A 22,821-nucleotide genomic window follows, 5' to 3' on the forward strand; every position below is an offset into this window, starting at 1 on the left:
TCAATGAACCAGCAGGATCTTGCTAGGGTTCTAATCACCATGTGGGCCATATGGTGGGCGCGGAGAAGGGCGATCCATGATGATGAATTCCAAAGTCCATTATCTACTATGTGTTTTATTAACAGGTATCTCGAGGATCTTCAGATTGCCTCAAAGCGAGAACAAACAACACATGCAGGCGCAGCAAAACCAAGAGCCCGGAGATGGATTCCACCCGGCGAAGATGCGGTAAAGATCAATGTGGATGGAGCCGTTTCCCGTTCAGGAAGGACGGGGGCAAGCGCGGCAATTTGCAGGGATAAAAATGGCTGCTATATTGGCTCATCAGCGGTGGTATTTGAAGGCTAGTGGATGCACCAAGTTTGGAAGTTCAAGCATGCAATGAGGCCCTCGCTCTTGCTCAAGATCTCCTACAACCACATGTGATAATAGCTTAGGATTGCTCGTAAGTTGTCTCAGATATTAATGGTTCTGCGCCATCTTCTTCTTATGCTTTTGTTCTGGAAGAAATTAGAGTTAGAACTTTAGATTTTGATAAAGTTGTCTTTCGTTTTGAGAATAGGGAGGCAAATGTTGAGGCACATGCCTTGGCAAAGGCAGCCTCGACACTCTCGGTTGGTCGATATGTGTGGCTAGGGAACTTACCGGATATCATTTGTATTCCGTCTGTTTTGGTTGATGAATAAAGCCCTAGTTTTACCTTGAAAAAAAGGTAGTGAGTAATATTGTACCTGTCAAAAAGAAAAGGATAGATAATTTTGGCCCCGTGCTGCCTTCGGACACAAATTGGAGCAGGGCGCCTGGACATTATATTATGACATAAATGTGGAGCTCTGCTTTTTTAGAAAAGGAGGATGACCTCCGGTCTCTGCATCTGGAAGATGCATACGGCCACTTTATTGATTATTCTCGAGGACCTTACAAAGTATTATAAACGATATACCTGAATCCACCATCTTGGCAACATATGCCGCTACTTCTATCCATATGATGAAGGGATGCTAGCTGGGCCACTACCCAAACCACTCACCTAAGCCTAACATCAAAAGCCGGAAGCCCCAACCGAGCCACATACCGGGTCTGGGGCACAATCCGGTCAGACGCACTCGTGTGTCGTCGTCGCCATCTTCCACAGGTCCGTCTTCAGATCATATTGAGGTTTCTACCTTGTCTGGCCACTCTGCCATCGACGTCACCATGACGCCAGATAGCTACCTCCTCCTGCGCGAGTCCATCTCCGCGCATCGAACGCCGAGCCTCCACAGCGCCATGCCGCCGATCTCCGCCGCCATCAATGTGTGAGATGACGTACCGCTCCACCATCCCCCAGCCATCATTTGCTCCAAAACGATGCCCCCGGGAGGGAAAGCGATAAAATGTCATCATCGTCCAATCCGGAATACCCAGATCTAGGGTTTCCCCCAGAGCATCCCGAGCCTGATGACGCAGACTGCAACGACGATGCCTCGACAAGGGAACGACATCTAAGACGCCGTCATCGTCCGCCATGACCGCAGCCAGCATGATTTTCATCGGCAGTTGCTCCACCAGACGTGCGCCACCGACATCGCTGGTCCCTTCAACGAGAGTAAACTCCAAAACGATGCCCTAAAGAGGGACTACGACGCAAAATCGCCGTCATCGCTCGATCCCAAGGAGATCTAGAGTTTCCCCCGGAGTTGCCCGCGCTGTCAAGGAACAGACAAGGGTAGAATCCCAACGGATCTGCCCAGCTGACGACGAGTCGCACCCGCCACCGTGCCGACGACGGACCAGCGATCAAGGCCCACGCTTGGGTATAGATCCGGTCGTGCCGCCGCGACCCGCTCCGGTCATGCCGCCGCCGTCCTTGACGACTGCGACGCACCAGATCGCGAGGGCTCCTGCCGCGGGGGAGCGAAGTCGCCGAGGCGCCGCCACCACCTGCCGTGGCGTCCGGCCCGCCGCCAAGCTCCGGCCCGGGGGCGCCGGCGCGCGCCAGCCCCACGCGAGCGAGAGCTGTCAGACGCGATCCCATAACCCTCCTGCTGCCGATCTGATCGATGACAGGACATGGTGCAAACTCTGCCGACGGCAGGGATCCAGGGACGTCACGTGCTGCTCCGCCGTCTCATGGCAATGTTTCTTCGCCATCAAAAACCCCACCTTCCGCAGGCTGCACGCCGCCAGCCAAGCCGTCGCGACGGCGCCGTCGGAGGTGCTGCTCGTGTCGGAGCGTCAGGACAAGCACCGCTGCTTCGTCAAGACCAGCATCAACGTCTCGCTGCAAAAGCCCATGTGCCGCATTTCCTTGCCACCGGAGTACCGCCTTACCAACGGCTGCGGGTGTTCCTCTGCTTTGCGCCAGCGACAATGCACATGGAGGGGTGGCCAGTGTTCATGTGCAACCCCATCACCGGCGAGAGGCTGCCACTCCCCAGGCCGCCTATGTGCGGCTTGGACGATCTCGTCGCCTTGGGATTCAGCCCGTCCACCCAGGAGCTCAAGCTGTTTCGGTATACTGGAACAGGGTTAATGACGACTGATAATAACAAATACCTGGACGTATACACCTTGGGAGAGCCCAGCGGGTGGCGCCAACGCCCCAACCTCTCCCGGCACAGCCCCGTGCATGGCAGCCATCGGCCGGTGCTCGTCGACGGCAAGCTATATGTGCTGATTGACAGGAACGATAGAGATGGCAGACGAACTTTGCAGGATACTGGTGATTGACGTGGCGAGCGAGACGCACTGCACGTACCGTCTCCCACGCATTGAGGTCAACGCGCCCATGAACGCCCTTGAACTACGTGGCCGGTTATGCATGGCTGTGAACACCGACAAATGGGAGTACCACCCCAAGGTCCAGCTCTGGGTCATGCCGCCGCCAGATTGGCTTGACGCCGCCACCACCAGTGACGACAACACCAATCTAAAATGGAATCTGCTCTACAGCTTCGACCTTGATTCCATAAAAGTTTCCCGCGAGCTTTGGAGGGGTGCACCCCGGGGCATCTGGCTTGAAGACAACTGTTAGCATTCATTCGTGTCATAGACAGTCTAGGTGCATATTTGTTTTTCTTTTCTTGTACGTGTCCATGCCGTGGGCATGTTGCATAGCTGCGTGCGTGTGTGTAGCCCGGGTCGTGCGCTAGGCAGCCCGGGGCACTGGCCACTACCAGTTCAACGTGGGATGGCACGTTGTGCGTGCTGGGAATGCCGGAAGTATAGGATCAGCTGTTAGCTTAGTCTACATGTAGCTCAAGTTATAAGGAATAAGGAGAAAAACAGAAAAGCCGCAGGAAGTGTGCGCGGCACAAAAATCTCTTGTCATCGTGTTTCAGTTACAGAGAGCATGAGAGTCCATCTTCAGTGAGAGAGAGAGAGATCGCCGGCGACGACAAGTGGCATCAGAGCCCCGTTGACATCCTGCGGACATGGCCGGCGGCAAGGCGGCCGGCAGCAAGGCGCCGGCTGATGCGGCCAAGGCGGGCGGCTCCGGGTCGAAGACGCTGCCACGGTCGCGGTCCCCGTCACGGTCGCCCCTGAGGCGCGGCCGGAGCCGCACGGTGCGCAGGCGCGAGCTCGCGGCGCCTGTGGTGCAGAAGGTGATCCGGGAGTCCGGATCGACAAGTTGGCCGATGCTCACGAAGACGAACTACAACGACTGGTCTCTGCTCATGAAAGTGAAGCTGGAGGCGCGTGGCTACTGGAACGCCGTCGAGCGCGACGACGTCGACTTCCACGAGGACCGCATGGCGATGGAGGCCATACTTGAAGCAGTGCCGCCCGAGATGGTGGGGACACTGGCCGTCAAGCCGACGGCGAAGGCGGTGTGGGATGCGATCGCCACCATGCGCATTGGCGGTGACCGGGTGCGCGCGGCCAAGGCGCAGTCTCTAGCGCGGGAGTTCGAGACCATCGAATTCCGCGACGGCGAGTCCGTGGACGATTTCGCGATGCGGCTTGGGTCCATGATCACCAGCCTGAACGTCCTGGGCGACAAGGTCACCGAGGAGAAGGCGGTGCGCAAGTTCCTTTGTGTGGTGCCGCAGCACTACGCACAAATTGCTATGTCCATTGAGATGCTTGTTGATCTCTCTATTTGAGTATAGAGGATTTGACAGGGCGCCTCAAGGCTGTCGAGGAGCGCATCGACCACGGGAGGGCCGGCCGCACCGGCGGGCAGCTGATGCTGACCCACAAGGAGTGGCTGGCACGCACTAAGTCGCAGGCCCCAGGCGAGGGGTCATCTCACGGCAAGCCATCAGGAAGAGGCGGCCGCGGCGGAGGCCGTGGAAACAGCCAGCATGGCGGAAAAGGCAAAGATGGTGGCGTGTCCAGCGGCGGTGGGCAGGGCTCGTCGGGCGGCGGCCATCGTTTCAAGGGGACTTGCCACAACTGTGGGATCCACGGGCACATGGCCCGGGATTGCTACAGGCCCAAGTGCGAGCGCAAGGAGGAGGCAAACCTCACGCAGGCTGCCGAGGAGCAGCCGGCTCTGCTGATGGTAGTCCACGCTGGGCTGGTGCAGATCACCGACGAGCCAGCGCACGAGCATGTCAACCTGAACGAGGAGAAGGTGATCCCTACGGCGAGCCCGACTGATGTGTGGTACCTCGATACGGGGGCCAGTAATCACATGACCGAAGACCGCAACATGTTCTCATCCATCGACGAGACCGTCACTGGAACCGTCAAGTTCGGTGACGGGTCGGCCGTTGACATCCGCGGCAGAGGCTCCGTCATGTTCATGTGCAAGAACCAAGCACACCGCGTCCTCACGGAGGTATATTTGATTCCCAGATTGCAAAGTAACATTATAAGTCTAGGACAGCTTGATGAGGTGGGATGCAAGACCGTGGTTGAGGCCGGCGAGATGTGCATCTTCGACGCCGAGCGCATGTTGCTGGCGAGGGTGAGGCGATCACCCAATCGCCTGTACAAGTTGCAGCTGCAGATCACCTCCCCCGTCTGCCTCCTTGGGAAGGCGGACGACGCACTGTGGCGCTGGCATGCGCGCTACGGGCACCTGCACTTTCGTGCCCTGCTTGATCGGGAGCAGCAGCTGTGTGATGGGTGCGCCATCACGAAGATGCACAGGGCTCCGTTCCCGCGCACATCCTCATATCGCGCGGAGCAGGGGCTAGATCTAGTCCACGGAGACCTGTGTGGCCCCATCTCACCGGCGACACCGAGCGGGAATCGGTTCTTCTTGCTGATCGTTGACGACTACAGCCGGTTTATGTGGGTCGAGATGCTGCGCACCAAGGACGAGGCCTTTTGCTTCTTCCGCAAGATCAAGGCGCTCGCCGAGACGGAGCACCAAGTGAAGCTGAGGGCGTTCCGGAGTGATCGCGGTGGCGAGTTCAACTCCCTGGAGTTCAAAAGCTACTGCGACGAGAACGGCATCAAGCGGTACACGACGGCTCCCTACTCTCCGCAGCAAAATGGAGTGGTGGAGCGCCGCAACCAGACGGTGGTGGAGATGGCGAGAAGCCTACTCAAGTCTATGCAGGTTCCGGCGTGCTTCTGGGGTGAGGCGGTGAAGACCGCCGTGCACATTCTGAACCGGGCGCCGACGCGTGCGCTCTGCGGTGTCACACCGTACGAGGCATGGCATGGACGGAAGCCGGACGTCTCCTACCTGCGCACATTCGGCTGCACCGCATCCGTGAAGAAGGTCGGGCCGGGCGTCACAAAGCTCTCGGACAGAGCGGCGCCAATGGTGTTCGTGGGGTACGAAGACGGCAGCAAGGCATATCGGGTCTATGATCTGGCAACGCACAAGCTGCACGTCACCCGCGATGTCGTCTTCGACGAGGGCAGGCCATGGAGCTGGGAGACGGCGCCTACTGATGCTGTCGCAGCCGCGACACATGCTGCACTGAGCACTTTCACCGTGGAGTACACGGTCACCGCGCCCTCCGACGACGACCCCGCAAGCGAGGCAGGGAGCGGTAGCGCGACACCGGCGACACCAGAAGAGCCGTGTATGCCGTCCCCTGGTACACCGGCTGCACCAAACGAGCCGGCGTTCGTCACGCCTCCCACCGGCGAGTCTTACGACTCCGAGGGGTTGCCGCTCCGCTACCGCACGTATGAGGAGCTGATCGACAACACCGACCCGTACGAGCTGGAGTACAGCGGGCTGTGTCTCGTGGTGGCCGAGGAGCCAGCCAGTGTCGATCTGGCGCTGGAAGCGCGCCATGGACGAGGAGATGAACTGCATAGAGGGCAACCAGACTTGGGAGCTCACCAATCTTCCTCAAGGACAGCATGCGATCGGGCTAAAGTGGGTATTTAAGGTGAAAAAAGACCCACAAGGTAACGTGATTAAGCACAAAGCTCGTTTAGTTGCAAAAGGCTATTCACAGAAACCAGGAGTGGACTTCGACGAGGTGTTTGCACCCGTGGCGCGCGTCTGTGCGGGTGCTCATCGCGCTCGCTGCTCGGGGCGGCTGGGAAGTCCATCACATGGACGTCAAGTCCGCGTTTTTGAATGGAGACCTTGCCGAGGAAGTGTATGTCCGGCAGCCGCCAGGCTACATCGAAGACAAGAACAAGCACGTGGTGCTCAAGCTGCGCAAGGCGCTGTATGGGCTTCATCAAGCTCCTCACGCATGGAACGCGAAGTTGGACAGCTCTCCGGTGGAGCTCGGCTTCGAGCGGAGTCCCTTGGAGCACGCAGTCTACAGGAGGGCGAAGGAGAACGACTTCCTGATCGTGGGGGTGTACGTTGATGACTTGATCATCACCGGCTCCCGCGCGTCTGACATCGTCGAGTTCAAGGAGCAAATGAAGGCGATGTACAGCATGAGCGATCTGGGCCTCCTCTCATATTACCTCGGCGTCGAGGTGAATCAGACGGAGGAGGCGATCACTTTGTGCCAGAGCAGCTACGCGCAGAAGATCGTCAAGTACGCGGGCCTGGAGGGTTGCAACCCTTGCCACACACCCATGGAGAACAGGCTGAAGTTGATGAAGAATGACGGCAGCGACGCCGTCGATCCCACTGAGTACCGGAGCATTGTTGGGAGCTTGCGGTACTTGGTGAATACCCGGCCGGACATCTGCTACGCTGTTGGACTCGTCAGCCGCTACATGGAAGCTCCAACAGCTCTGCACATGGCGGTTGTGAGGCATATGCTGAGGTACGTCAGCGGCACGGCGACGTACGGCTGTCGTTATGAGCGGCATGGTTCGTCGCGTCCACGGGTGGTGGGCTACAGCGACATCGACTTCGCTGGTGATCCGGATGACCGCAAGAGCACCACCGGCACAGTTTTCTTCTTCGGCTCCAGCTGTGTACTTTGGGCATCACAGAAACAGAAGACGGTGGCTCTCTCGTCGTGTGAGGCGGAATATATTGCAGCAGCTACGACTGCCTGCCACGGTGTGTGGCTCGGACGGCTGGTTGGAGAGCTCCAAGGCCAAGCACCCATGGAGGCCAAGCTCCTCGTCGACAACAAGTCCGCGATTGCGCTGTGCAAGAATCCGGTTCACCATGACCGGAGCAAGCACATCGACACTCGCTATCATTTCATACGCGAGTGCGTCGAGGAGAAGAGGATCAATGTTCAGCACGTGAGGACGGAGGAACAGGTTGCTGACCTTCTGACCAAGTCGCTCAGGCGTGCAAAGTTCGTTGGGTTCAGAGAGAAGCTCGGCATCGTCGACGTGAAAGGAGCAAGCCACGACTGAGGGGGTGATTTGTTAGCATTCATTCGTGTCATAGACAGTCTAGATGCATATTTGTTTTTCTTTTCTTGTACGTGTCCATGCCATGGGCATGTTGCATAGCTGCGTGTGTGTGTGTAGCCCGGGTCGTTCGCTAGGCAGTCCGGGGCACTGGCCACTACCAGTTCAACGTGGGATGGCACGTTGTGCGTGCTGGGAATGCCGAAAGTATAGGATCAGCTGTTAGCTTAGTCTACATGTAGCTCAAGTTATAAGGAATAAGGAGAAAAACAGAAAAGCCGCAGGAAGTGTGCGCGGCACAAAAATCTCTTGTCATCGTGTTTCAGTTACAGAGAGCGTGAGAGTTCATCTTCAGTGAGAGAGAGAGAGATCGCCGGCGACGACAACAACGAGATCTTGTGCTACAGGTTGGGCGACACGTTGTACAAGTACGACACATGCGATCACTCGCTATTTGCTAGCAGTGTGCCTATCCAATGGAATCAGAAACTTCAGCTTCCCCCGACTCCACAAAAGATCTACCGTCGATGGGAAATTTATAGTGGCTATCATTCCAATCTACTCTCACCTCTCATCTTTCGACCGCCTCCGTCCGAGGAGGAGGAGAAGATCACACAATTTGATAATGTCTTGTTAGGGACACTACGACTCAATAAATCGAAAGGTCTCTCCACAGCCAATACCACCGATGAGCCAGCAGCCAAGAGGATTTGCAGCTGAATAGACACTACAGATGCTACCACGCCAGATATATACTTCACTCTTTCTATTCCCAATGGATGAAATTTTAGGTAACAAGAGGCGTTCCAGAAAATTAATAAAAATATAGAACGAAAATTTTATTGATGTCTTTGGTCATTATTATATACTATAGCACATATGCTTGTGAATTGTAACGGGAGAAAAAACATGTGTGTATTTAAATTTAGCTATAATTGTATGAGCAAAAGACAATGATAGTTCATGCAAAATTTAGTGCTTACCAAGAGGATCTATAGCAAAGTCCTATGTCCAAATACTACCAAGCAAAGACAAACTGCATTGTCTACTCTCCAAATCCACGACATTCAAATTGAACGCCGTGTGAAGGAGGAGCCGGCCACCCTGCCACGCTACCGCATGAAGGAGGAGCCGGCCTCGCAGCCTTGTTGCTAGCCAGGCAACCGGTGAATTTTTTTTCATTGACACGTCCAAACTTGTCCGTGGATATTTGGTGATCTTCATTTCACGACCCTCGCTGGAGATGCCCTGAGGGCATAGATAGCCCAATATTCCGTGACCCTAGTCGTGGTGCTGGTCGCGGTCGCCACATCACTTGTATCCTTCTAATACATTGATGTGCAAAGCTTTTGTGTGTTTGAAAAAAAGAAAAAGAAAAACCCGACTTCCTTCTCTCGTAGCACAGTTGTCCATGAAAGCAACGCATGAGCTGCTGGCAGTGCCGGCATGATGTCCTCCTCCTCTCTGAAAGCAACGGATGTGCTGCTGGCAGGCATGCATGATGGCCTACGCGTGTGCCTAACCACCAGGACGGCGAAGGGGACCTAGTAGATTAGAATGGATAACATCACCAATCTGACGATTGTGGAAACGCTATATCTTCTTGTTTGAGCTCGTGGTCGTGTGGTGCAGCACTCATGGAAGGAGCCATCTCCAGCCGGCCAAACAAGAGGTTAGCCTACCTACCCATTCTTTGCTCTTGACGCCGCGATGTAGGTTTGCCTCGAAGCAGTATTGCTCATTTGCTCTGATCGGCGGCGCGTGGTTGCTAGGATCGCCGTCGTCACCGGCGGGAACAAGGGGATCGGCTTCGAGGTGTGCCGACAACTAGCCAGGGATGGAGGAGTCACGGTCGTTCTGACAGCTCGGGACGAGACGAGGGGCGCGGGGGCGGCCGAGAAGCTCAGAGCGCTGGGGGTCACCGACGTCGTCTTCCATCAGCTGGACATCACAGACGCTTCGAGCATTGCTACGTTAGTCGATTTCCTCGAGGCCCGTTTCGGGAAGCTGGACATCCTGGCAAGTTTTCCATTTGCTTTCTTCATGCTAATGCTCTGTCACCGAAGGTTTGAAGCAACCGTCCGGTGTAATTTGTAGGTCAATAATGCCGGCGTTGGTGGGGTTGAGTACCCCCAAGAACTCGATGCCAACGACGAGAAGGTGAGTTCACGTGGCTCTGTTGTTGTGCAGTTGCTCGGACATATATGCATCCTGGTTGAACAAGTTCATCTTATCTGTGCATCAGTTCGCCGGCCTCGACTCCAACCAGAGACTTGAATGGATGGTGAAGAATGTCCGGGAGCCCATCGACGCCGCAAGGAAAGCCGTGGAGACAAACTACTATGGCACCAAGCATGTAACCCAGGCCCTGCTGCCTCTGCTGCTGCAATCTTCCTCCCAGGGAAGGATAGTGAATGTCTCCTCCGAATATGGACTGCTAAGGGTAACTTAATCATGTTCTTTCCAATCTCCATCGATCATGCTATTGCTACACCGGTATCGAATCAAATATATAAAGGGAACTTTGATCTATCCATGCAGCTTATTAGGAACGAGGAGGTGAGGCGGGACCTCAACGATATCCACAACCTGACAGAGGAGAGGCTAGACGAGGTGCTGGACAAGTTCTTGCAAGACTTCGAGGCCGATGCGCTCGAGGCGCACGGGTGGCCCACGGGGTTCTCGGCATACAAGGTGGCCATGGCTGCCACCAACGCCTACACGAGGATCTTGGCCAGGAGGCACCCCACGCTGCGCGTCAACTGCGCGCATCCGGGCTATGTCAAGACAGACATGAGCATGGGCTCAGGTGTCCTGACGCCCGAGGAGGGAGCACGCGGCGTGGTGAAGGTGGCGCTGCTGCTGGACGGTGGCCCAACCGGCAAGTACTTCACCAAGGGCGAGGAGGCGTCGTTCGTGTGAGGTGCTGGCTGGCGGTCGTGAGCTAGCTCGCCAGTTCGTCCGCCGTGCACTGTCCGGTTTGAGATTGAGAATAACAGACGGGATTTGCCATTTCCTTTAAATGAATAATAAGCTGATGCACTTTACCCTTGCATTGGAAAATGATAATAAAGCAGTAAATTATGCACGTAAGCAATGCTATGTTAACACTGCAACATGCCGAGGAAAATGCATGGTGGGGTTACTAACACGAAGTAGGCAGAGATATGCTGCAGAAAAACAGAAAAAGTTAATCGGATGATGCAGCTGGGTTCTCCAGCAACGTCAAAGATTAAAACTAGGGGGTATCAGCACCAAATTAGAAGAAGAAAAAACGGATCAAATAGAGCTCGTCGTGTCTCTAGTTGAACTCTTGAATCCGTATAATATTGTTGAATTCATTGCCAGTCACGCGGACAACTGAATTCGCCTTAGCTCAGCTGAATTCCTTCAGTACCGGCTCTCCTACCCACTGCCAACTGTTTGGTAATATCTTGTAATAGCACATATGCACACACACCGTTTTCATCACACAAAATTGTTCCCCAAAACCAGCCCTGGTGCGAGACAAAGAACCGAGCACTGCTACGCCTGGAGTAAATTGCACAAAACCATCACTTTGAAGGCTAGGTTTGCGAAAAACACTACAATACATTTATTTTTTTGCAAAAAACATCAGGTCTACGGTAATCTTTTTTGCAAAAAACACTAATCGGCGGATAGGGCTCAGTTAATTGAGTCTATGACAAATAGGGCCCGCCAGTCAGGCTGACATGGCACCAGTTTCTCACACCGTTACATGAAAACGTTTGCTGAATGTGGGGCCCACTTGTCAGCCTATCAAGCCTCTCTTTGGCATTCCATCGAACAGTTTGAGTGCAGTGCACACGCCGGCGGACAAAGGCCGGCGTCGCGAGTCTCAGCCAGGCGAGGAAGGTCAAGGACGGCAAGGACCGTGGCGCCGGGATGCGGCGGCCGTGCTCAAGGATGGAATCCGTGGGGGGGCACTGGTGGCGGGGAGGTCTCTGCCTCGGCTGAGGGCAGACGAACGGCGGCATCTGCCTCGATGCAGCAACGACGATGGCAGGCTCTGCCTCGACACAGACCTCGCGTGGCTCGCGAGGGCGCAGGGATCCCGTTGCCCCCTCGCAGTCCTCAACTCCTTCCCCAAGCCTCAGAGCTCCTCCCCCCTCCAATGGCCAAGGTGCCGCCGCCCGTCCCGTTGGCCAAATTCCTGGCCAGCAGCCCTCCCCTCCCTTTCCTTTGGCGTAACCGACTCCTTTGGATGCCCTCGAACTGCTGCCGCCCCCGAGTTCCTCCAGGGAAGCCCTGCGGGCGCCGCCATCGCAGCTCTTCAACCGTCGCGGCTTGGCCCATGGCGGCAACGCTGCAGGCTGTCCCATGCGACCCCGCAGCCACCCCCCGGACGCGGCGCGGAGCGCCTGTTCCAGAGCCGTCACCGGCGAGCTCCCTCGGGCCCCAATCGACTCCAGCGCCGGCGGCCACAGCGCTCCTCTGTCCAGCGGCGGGAGGTTGACGAGCACGGACCACCAGCTTTTTTTCTTTTTTCTTTAGATGACAGGTAGACCCCACAGGGCCACACGGGATGATAACGTTTGCCAACGTCGCAATTACTTAGCCGGTGCCACATCAGCCTGACTAGCGGGCCCAATCTGTCATAAACATGCTCAATCGAGTTAAATCCGCCGATCAGTGTTTTTTGCAAAAACATTACCGTAGACGTGATGTTTTCTGCAAAAAAAAATGTAGTGTAGTGTTTTCGCAAACCTAGCCTTTAAAATGATGGTTTTGTGCAATTTACTCCTACGCCTGGGAACATAATTTGTCTGATACACCTTTTTCCAGCAAAACAAGCCTACAAGTACAATGCATGACGAAGTTGGAGGATACATTAATTTCTGCTACATCTTGTTTGATACGACAGAGGTTTTCCATTACATCGGCCGATGCAACATAACCGCCGCTCCCCATATAAGTAAACACCCTATACACTGCTAGGATTCTTTTTTCTCCTTTTTCTGATTTTTTTACTGCCCTAGACAATTTACTAGGAGCAGAAGCAAGGAGCTAATTCCGGTGCTGCATATTGTGTTACTTCTCTTTACATGTCCCCGCGCACGAGCTTAATGAAAGAATTCGGATGGCATAATTTTCAACTCTGCTATTGTATTTTGTTAATACAACTCTGTTTTTCATACAGAAGTTGTGTGCTTGGAGTTGATTATCCGGCCTCTAGCTGATTTATGTTTTTGTAGATTTTAGAAAACTCGGTTAGTACAGCTCTGTTATCCAATACGAACTCAACCGTTTGGAACTGAATGTAAATGCTTTTGATTTGAGTACTGATTATTTGTTTTTTGCCTAATGCTTTCATGTTGTATTAATCCGATCTATTTCATAAATCAAGCATGAGATAGAAGGATCTGGGCTGGCTATTTTTCTTGAGATGTCAGATCTAGATGTTCGAGGCAAAGGCATGTGGCTGTTGACAATAAAAATGCCAAAACTGTGAATGAGAAGTCCAATTTTGAAGGTTTGAAGTCTATGATGACAAACTATTTTTATTTGGTAAAAATAGAAGTACATCAGTGAACATGAAAGTTGATACAACTGATGCAAGACTCGCGAATAAAGACCTGATATAGGGTTTCACTGTCTTCAGACTTGCATGCACTTAATTGTTATTTGGCCCAGGTGGCCTACCCAATGATTTTATGTGCCATGTTTATATCATCACAATGTATCTCACAATTGTGGTGTCAAACATATTATTGTATGGCAATGTGGCTTACTCCCAAGTGTTTTATAAATTCCCAGTAAGTTGAGGGAAGTCTTAAAAAACTAACATAAATAAATGGGTATATAGATTTACCATTCTCTACTTCTGAATTTAAAATCAATAGCTTCGTATCTGTGGCTGAAAATAGCAATAGACAGAATCGTGTAAAATAGGTGATCAGCTTTCTTTGCCCTAACAGAATGACTACTATGTACATCCAACATCCAATTCATAGAGCGAACTCTCAGTGTTTCAGAACAAGAATTACCTATAACAAGTCAAGAAATAAACAAACACATGTTCCAGCCAAATATACCAGTGAACGTCTCTTTTATAACTTCACCAATTCTCTCACTGGAAATTTTAAATATATGAATTAATGAGCGTACCTTTTAAAAAAGCGTTCGAATAGTAGGGGGCAAGGAAGCAGGACTATAAACAAGAAACATACTAGGCAAGAAAGGAACAAACAAACATAAATCTAGGAAAATATATAGAAACTAATACACAAACATATTAGCGAAGCGCGGCGTGCTGCCGCGCACAGGCATGGCTAGTCACATGCAAACTGAGGAAAATCCTCGGTTCCACGGTAATGGATTATGGATCTTAGTAACACCCAAAGCAGCACCAAATTAAGCAAGCATCAAATTTAGCAAGTTCATGCGCAACCACATTACAAGTTCTACTACAACAGAAATACAGTACATTAACTACATCAAACTGTCGCCAGTACAACACAACACGTTACCTTCCAGATGAGTTCTGAGAATTTGATCCTAGAATACTTCGACCCATGCCAAACTGGAGCACCACCTGCAGGGTTGCCACAACCGCTAACTTTTCTGCTTCATAGTAGCGTCTTGGAGGTTTATAAGCCTTCCTTTCATCACCAGCAACACCTGGACATCTTGATTTCACACAATTGCCTCCCATCCTCCTGGCATTCTATCAGCATAAAAGAAGTGATATGTGTTAACAATTAAGTAACTGCTACTGCATACTCAAAATATTGCTAACCAGATGATGATACCTAAAGAGCTTGGATTTTTCTCTTTTTTCCTCAATGTGCGCCCATGAAGGGGTTGACGAGGACGAGGCGTTTGTCGTCGAAGAAGGTCAGGCCGCCGCAGGATGAAGGAAGAACAGGTGCGGAGATGAAGGGAGGAAACTGCGTTGGATTTGGTTGGACCCGGCCAGAAGGTGCGCGTACGTTAAAAGTCTCCTTCCGATCGGGCGGGTCTGGTGCCACGCACGCATCACGTCGTCCTCATTCTGATTTACACGCACGCACACCGCAAAGGAAGGAGGGAAAGTCAACCACGCACGCCACAATGCAAGCAGACCTCGCAGTACGTACGCTACTCTATCTAGTACACGTGTGTGTTGGTGTGTGTGTGTGTCTTGACGTCATGCTGCACACGTAGTACGTGCGTACCGGAACTCCGTGGCCAAAGCTCGACGCGCACGTGCACAACATAACATCTTTTCTTTCCTCCACCATGGCTGATATCTTGACACACACACAACTTAACGCACATAATGGGATGCAGGAAGAGTGTAATTACCTGGGAATGGTATGGCATCACCTCATCTCCTCTCCCCCGCATCATTGCAATAAGCGAGCACAAAGATGAGATCTCATCTTCCTCCTCCTCTCTCTCTCCTGCCGCATCACCGTCGCTCAAGTCCTAAGTCATAAGTCACACGCGCATCCCGCACACGAATAAATGAATCTTTCTAGTATATATAGCAACATAGATGGCCTTACAAGGAATGGTGGAGAGAAGGAGGAGGCCGCGGTGCCATGGATCAATGAGGTGGCACAAACAAGTCCATTAATTGCTTGATGACTCGTGGGCATCCCCAGGGCAATTAATCAAATGACGATGACGACCCGTTGGTTTCCAAGAAAGGGAATTATTAATCATGGCTTTGACAATAATCTCAAGAATGGAATGATGTACCGAGTTCGAGTTTCTCTACTTTTGAGCCAGCTTTCCAACTCAGTCAAGCTTTCTTCAAGGATTGTCAAGAAACAGACGAGCAGTTTGTTCATTTTAATGTTTCTAATGCTCAAGCCTTCTTGATTTCAAAAGAAGTCTCTTTTCTCTTTATGTTTCATAAGAAATACAAGCAAATGGATTTGGTAACATACCCATCCATCCATAGGCATGGATGGATCCTCAAACCAGGACAAACTGATTATGCGTGATCAACAATCCCTTTCGATCGTCAACTTAGATAGAAACATTATATTTGGTCTGAGTGCATCTTCCAAAGACATAGCAACGTTGCATGACATGGTAGACATTAATTCTCATCAACCTTATCCTCACATTTATTTGTTGGCACATGTCCGTAACAAGATATATAAATGGAGAACAACTCTCCAGAGACACATGCATCACCCCAGGAGCCAACGAGACAAAAGATAACTTCCATAAGTGATGAATCACACTTATTCTTTCCTGCGCGTGGTCAGGATGCAAATTTACACGAAACTAGTAAGTGTGCACGTGCAACGCACGTCTATTTAGACTAATAAGTGTGCACGTACAACACGCGTCTATTTGGATTAACACACTATACTAAACTTAATACAAGACAATTTATTCTAAATTTGAAATTTTCCCTATAAAGTACACAATCTCTTATTCCAACTTGTACAAATAATTTGAAATATCGTTTCTCCTTAATCAAGCATGCCTCCTATATTAAAAGACCACCCACTTTTCCCAATGTATAAAACTCAAAATTATTTAGAAGATTCATCATGATTCTTCATATGCACACATTTATGCAAGTATAATCACACATGAAATTGTCACTTAGGACAAGCTAAGGAAGCGTTTCAGTGCCAACAAACTCCAATCAAGAATTATTATTACAATTAAGTGCCAACCACAATAGTGGGAAGAGACATTTATGGTTTGTTGAAAAGAGGAAGCAATTGTCAGATAGAGAAGTGTAGAGATGTCTTGACTGCATAGAATCAGCTGTGAAACAAGACCAAAAAAATGCTAGTTGGACCATCTGATTCTACTATTGCACCACAAGTGTCGTAATGTCTGCAAGCAAGAAAAGTGACTTGCTTTATTATGAAAATAGAACATGTAAACCAAATAAAAATTACAGTGATAAATTGCATAATTATACTTGTTATTCACTGGACAAAAGCATTAATATGACAACTTGGAACAGTTACTTGAGTACTACACATTTCTTTAAGGGCTCAACATTCTAAAATTTTGACAATATAAGAAATATCCTCTCAGTTTGTAGTAATAATGATACGAAGATAAATAATTTGGAAATGGTCTTCAACATGCGTAGGCTACCACTTGTAAGAATAACAGTGGCAAAAAAAGGCCAACAAATGCCGGTTTAGAAAGAAAAAAACTGCAGACATGCTTCCAATTTTAGCAACTCTAGTGGATAAAACATACCTTACCTCTCAAGTCAGGAAATAGTCAAATGAAAAAAATGTACTTCTTATAAGTATTAGAGATGAAGTCATAAGGATCATGATTCAAGATATTTGGAGAAACTGTTGGGGAACGTTGCAGAAAACAAAAATTTTCCTACGGTTTAACCAAGATCCATCTATGAGTTCATCTAGCAACGAGTGATTGGATTGCATCTACATACCTTTGTAGATCACGCGCGGAAGCGTTCAAAGAACGGGGATGAAGTAGTCGAACACGACGTGATTCCAAATCACCGGAGATCCTAGCACCGAACGGACGGCACCTCCGCGTTCAACACACGTACGGTCAGCGTAACGTCTTCCTTCTTCTTGATCCAGCAAGAGGAAGGAGAGGTTGAGGAAGATGGCTCCAGCAGCAGCACGACGGCGTGGTGGTGATGGAGCTGCAGTACTCCGTAGGGCTTCGCCAAGCACTATGGAGGAGGAGGAGGTGTTGGAGAGGGAGAAGGAGGCAACCAAAGGCTGTGATCAAAAAGCCCTCCTTCCCCACTATATATAGGAGGGCCAAGGGGGGGCGCCGGCCTAGGAGATCCAATCTCCTAGGGGGCGGCGGCCAAGGGAGGTTTCCCTCCCCCCAAGGCACCTAGGGGGTGCCTTCCACTTGTGGGACTCTTCCCCTTTTGGAACCCTAGGCGCATGGGCCTCTTGGGGCTGGTGCCCTTGGCCCATGTAGGCCAAGGCGCACCCCCTACAGCCCATGTGGCCCCCCGGGGCAGGTGGCCCCACCCGGTGGGCCCCCGGGACCCTTCCGATGGTCCCGGTACAATACCGGTGACCCCGAAACTTGTCCCGATGGCCGAAACAGCACTTCCTATATATAATTCTTTACCTCCGGACCATTCCTGAACTCCTCGTGACGTCCGGGATCTCATCCGGGACTCCGAACAACATTCGGGTTACTGCATATACATATCCCTACAACCCTAGCATCACCGAACCTTAAGTGTGTAGACCCTACGGGTTCGGGAGACAGGCAGACATGACCGAGACGACTCTCCGGTCAATAACCAACAGCGGGGATCTGGATACCCATGTTGGCTCCCACATACTCCACGATGATCTCATCGGATGAACCACGATGTCGAGGATTCAAGCAACCCCGTATACAATTCCCTTTGTCAATCGATATGTTACTTGCCCGAGATTCGATCGTCGGTATCCCAATACCTCGTTCAATCTTGTTACCGGCAAGTCACTTTACTCGTACCGTAATGCATGATCCCGTGACCAGACACTTGGTCACTTTGAGCTCATTATGATGATGCATTACCGAGTGGGCCCAGTGATACCTCTCCGTCATACGGAGTGACAAATCCCAGTCTTGATCCGTGTCAACCCAACAGACACTTTCAGAGATACCCGTAGTCTACCTTTATAGTCACCCAGTTACGTTGTGACGTTTGGTATACCCAAAGCACTCCTCCGGTATCCGGGAGTTACACGATCTCATGGTCTAAGGAAAAGATACTTTGACATTGGAAAAACTCTAGCAAACGAACTATACGATCTTTAAGCTATGTTTAGGATTGGGTCTTGTCCATCACATCATTTTCCTAATGATGTGATCTCGTTATCAATGACATCCAATGTCCATAGTCAGGAAACCATGACTATCTGTTGATCAACGAGCTAGTCAACTAGAGGCTTACTACGGACATGTTGGTGTCTGTTATTCACACATGTATTACGATTTCCGGATAACACAATTATAGCATGAATAAAGACAATTATCATGAACAAGGAAATATAATAATAATGCTTTTATTATTGCCTCTAGGGCATATTTCCAACAGAAACATGGTTGGTCTCTCTGTATGATGCGAACTCGTCACCTCTGCCAAAGTGGTCGTGCGTAGTATGTAATGTAGAGAGTGCAATAATGAAATAAAATAAATGATATGAGAATTTACCATGACCACAAAATATCCTACATTCGTCATCATCATAATCAAATGCATTTTTTTCTTCTCTTGCATGTGATCCAAGTTTTCTATTAGGAAAACATGTTAACTCAACTGTAGATAAGGACGGTATGAAAAATGCGCATGTAAAATTACAATTGTCATGTATCTGCTGGACAAACAAATAACACTTATGCAAACTTCAGGTTTTTTAGTAAAACTTATGCGAACTTTAGTTTCTTTTCACTAAAACTTATGCAAACTTCTGGGTTTTTTCCGGTGAAACGTAATTTCATGACTGCAAGTAAGGTCTAGGTTCAGTGAATTTGTCTGTGAGTTCACTGTGTAGTGGTGAGTTGGCCATGTAATAACTGGTAGTCAGTACTTAAGAAAACATGGATATCTATCACAGGTATGCAAAAATCAGAGAAAACAAAAAGAAAAAAAGAAGGCATTGGTTGCCTGAAACCCAACTGTGTGTGCTCCAGCACTCCTCTGTTTCTCATTGCCTCATCTCTAGTTCTTGTACTTCTAGATGTATCACCACCGGCGAGGTAGCGATGACAGTAAAAAAACAACACTCGATACTTACCTGATTAGTGCATGCATGCGACGCGTTCACGTGAAGGCGAGCGTCTCCGTCGTTCAATCCTGCGAGCGGCCGCGGCGACCGTGTCCCTGATTAGTGCATGCATGCGACGCGTTCACGTGAAGGCGAGCGTCTCCGCCGTTCAATCCTGCGAGCGGCCGCGGCGACCGTGTCCTCTCACCAGCTAGGTGGCGTTGTCAACGCAGGTGAGTCAGTCGTCCAACTTTGAGGCGGCGGCCTCCACGCACCAGGGCATGGGGAGTTCCAACGTCCGACGAAGGTAGAATGTCTTTGGACGACGTCATCCACGCATGAGTACTGGACAAACGTGTTCAACGGAGCAGCACGCGTCAGAGTTGAGGGAGTCGGCGGTGGCTTCGGGCGAATGAGATGGGGCCGTGATTAGCTTCACCTGCTGCACAATGGCCGAGACCTGCGCCACCCTGGGGACGATGATGGTTGGCGACCAGGCGAATCTACATGCATGGCCCGCTTATATTGGTCCAGGATACCCAGCATTGCCCCCACTTGAAGGGCGTCGGCGGTGGGTGGTTGTTAGCGTGGGTGTTGTGGACGCAGCTGAAGTCGACGCGGATGCCGGTGGTTCCCGGAGAGCATGCCCAGGACGTGGGCGAAGTCGTTGCAGTCAGTAGAAGAGTGACTTGGCCTCTAAGCAGAAGATGAAGGCGACGACGGACGTGTGTGTGTTCGGAGGAAGCCACAAATCCTCCTCGCGTGTCTCCCACTGTGGCTTGCGTGGGTGGTGGGCTGGTGACGGCAGGCAACTCGCGATCGCGATTCCCTGGTAGGAGACGATAGGATGCGATCGCGATTAGTTTCCTACTAATAATTAGATGTGTTCGTGATTAGTTATCTAATAGGATGCGCCCGTGATTAGTTTCCTAATAATTAGATGCGTCCGTGATTAATTTCCTAGTAGGATGCGCTTGTGATTATTTTCTAATAATAGGATGCATGCGTGATCATTTTCCTAATAATAGGATGTGTCCGTGATTAGTTTCTTAATAATAAGATGCGTTTGTGATTAGTTTCCTAATAATTAGATGCTCCCGTGATTAGTTTCTTAATAGGATGTGTCCGTGATTATAGTTTCCTAATTGACCAGGCGCTTTCATATTTTCCTCTACGGTGAAGTACGGCCAGTCAATGTAAATTGCTAAGTGCACAAAGAGAACATATTACGTTAAGGCTAGCCGTTAGATTGAGTTTAGTGGGACTAATCATGCGGTGGTCATGTATCCGTGTACGTTTTGTGAGGTGCACTTAAAAAAGATTTTGCTCTTTTATAAGTAGTATAGATAACATGGAACTCTCCTGTTAACCATATGTAATACACTAATACTACCTTCTACTCTTGTAGCTCATAGTTAAACCTCACGCCACACTTTTCTAATAGCTCATCGCTCCTTCACGCCATTCCTTGCATTTGTCAATTGACCGGTCGCACCACTACCTCCAAAAGCTCTCGTTGTTCCGAGCAGAGCATCCAATGCCTCCAGGGAGGAGGTCAAGAAGCTCCAATTGAAGAATCGGTCCTTCTGCGAGGATGATGCACAGTTCCTATGGGTTGAGCTCTACTGGCTGAGCGCTAGCCAGGTGCGGGCGTGTAGGCGAGGCCAGACGGCGGGGGCTGCTGCGATGGCGGGCGGCGGGGGGGGGGGGGGGGGGGGGGGGGGGGGGCGAGGGCCTCCTGTCCGCAGCGCGGCGCCACGGCGCCTGGTCAGCGCGGGCCACCCTGGCCGCGACCTGGCGCCGGAGCTCACCCTCCGGGGATGGGCTTCGGGGCCTCTTGCAGTCCTTGGAGCTGTGGCCGGGTCCACCACACCGGAAGCAAACGATGTCGTTCGTACAATCTCGTCGGAAGTGCCCCTCCTCGAAGCACCTGAAGCATAGGCCTGCGACCTTCGGCGAGACCTCCCTCCTCGGCCGTGCCGAGGTCTCCCCATGCGCAGCATGCCCCCGAACACTGAGTCAGCGCCTCCACATCTCCTTATTACGCGTCAGCAACGACTGCCTCCAAGAAAGCCGCCGCGTCCGGCGCGACCACCGCACCTGCGGGCGGGGGGGGGGGGGGGGGGGCACGACCCATCGCCTCCGAGCCCGCCGAGCTCGAGGATAGGCCGAGGCCGGCACCACCGGGCGCTCACCGGAGGGATGGAAGGTGGAGTTGACTGAGCGGGGACTCGTCGCCATGGGAGCGAGGGGACGGACGGGGCGACGGTCAGGGGACTAGCGGAGTGGGCGGTGGCCGGCGGGGTCGAAGTGACCGACGACGGGGAAGGTGGACCTAAGGAAAATGGTAACCTAAGGATGCAAGGATAGCCTTTTTCTCGAGAAAGAAAAACGCGATTTTTTTCCATTCAACCACATGATATTATGATATTGTAACGATTACATCGAACATGTGTAGTTTTGTTTGAAAAAAAACAGCGTCCACGGTGTGGATCTAACTTTCGCGGGCCGATGGATGGATTTTGTAGGCCCATAAGGCCACCAACCCAGATGGTGCCAAAAGGCGAGGACTGATTGTACAAGAAAGGCTAGAGGGAGAGCATGGAAGTGGTGATAACGCATCAGCATCGGGCAACACGGGTAGTGAATGGACTAAGTTATGGAAGACGGATGTGCCATCGAAGGTGAAGCTGTTTTTATGGCGTTTAGCACGCAGCTCTATCCCAAAAGCGGAACTACTCCACCATAGAAACATGTCGACTACTTCTACATGTGTGTTTTGCGGTGCCAGGGATTCATGGAGACATGATTTGCTTGAGTGCGCGATGGCAAGCAGTGTGTGGGCGCTATCTGACGATTCTCTTGTTGAACAGATGAGTCAGCATGATGGTGAGAATGCAAGGGAATGGATTTTTGCTCTGAAGGATGCTCTCTCGCATGAACGTTTTGTATGCATGACGGTTACCTTGTGGGCAGTGTGGGCAGCTAGAAGGAAAGCTATATATGAGGATATATTCCAGAGTCCGCATGCAACACACATATTCACTAACTCGTTCTTGAGCGATCTTCAAGTGATCAAGAACGTGACCAATACTGTTGTGCAGGCCAGAACGGCGCGACCAACTCATTGGCTGCAGCCGCCGTTGGGCACATCCAAAATTAATGTTGATGCAGCCTGCATGGAGAGTTCAAGTGTTGGTGCGGTAGCAGCGGTGTGCAGAAGCATGGAGGGTATCTTTCTCGGTGCGTCCACTGTCGTGTTCAAGGGCATCTCTGACCCTACGACACTGGAAGCAATGGGAGTCAGGGAATCGATGGCATTAGCAGAGGATCTCCACTTACAAGCGATTCATGTGGCAACGGATTGCATGGACGTGGTGAACGGTATCAAGCAGAGGAGTAACCCGATCTATGGGGCCATTATACATGAGATCATAGAGTACTCTAG

General features: G+C 51.3%; 1 protein-coding gene across 1 annotated transcript; it reads left to right on the forward strand.

Annotated features, from left to right (window-relative positions):
• Positions 1 to 9,230: 9,230 nt before the first annotated feature.
• On the forward strand, positions 9,231 to 10,752 carry LOC125522626 (salutaridine reductase-like). Its single transcript, XM_048687668.1, has 5 exons — positions 9,231 to 9,352; positions 9,453 to 9,699; positions 9,778 to 9,840; positions 9,926 to 10,123; positions 10,222 to 10,752. The coding sequence occupies exons 1-5, from the start codon at positions 9,318 to 9,320 to the stop codon at positions 10,600 to 10,602; spliced, it is 924 nt and encodes a 307-aa protein (XP_048543625.1). The 5' UTR covers positions 9,231 to 9,317; the 3' UTR covers positions 10,603 to 10,752.
• Positions 10,753 to 22,821: the final 12,069 nt, after the last annotated feature.

The sequence above is a fragment of the Triticum urartu genome, chromosome 7, assembly GCF_003073215.2.
Source record: "Triticum urartu cultivar G1812 chromosome 7, Tu2.1, whole genome shotgun sequence".
NCBI lineage: Eukaryota > Viridiplantae > Streptophyta > Magnoliopsida > Poales > Poaceae > Triticum > Triticum urartu.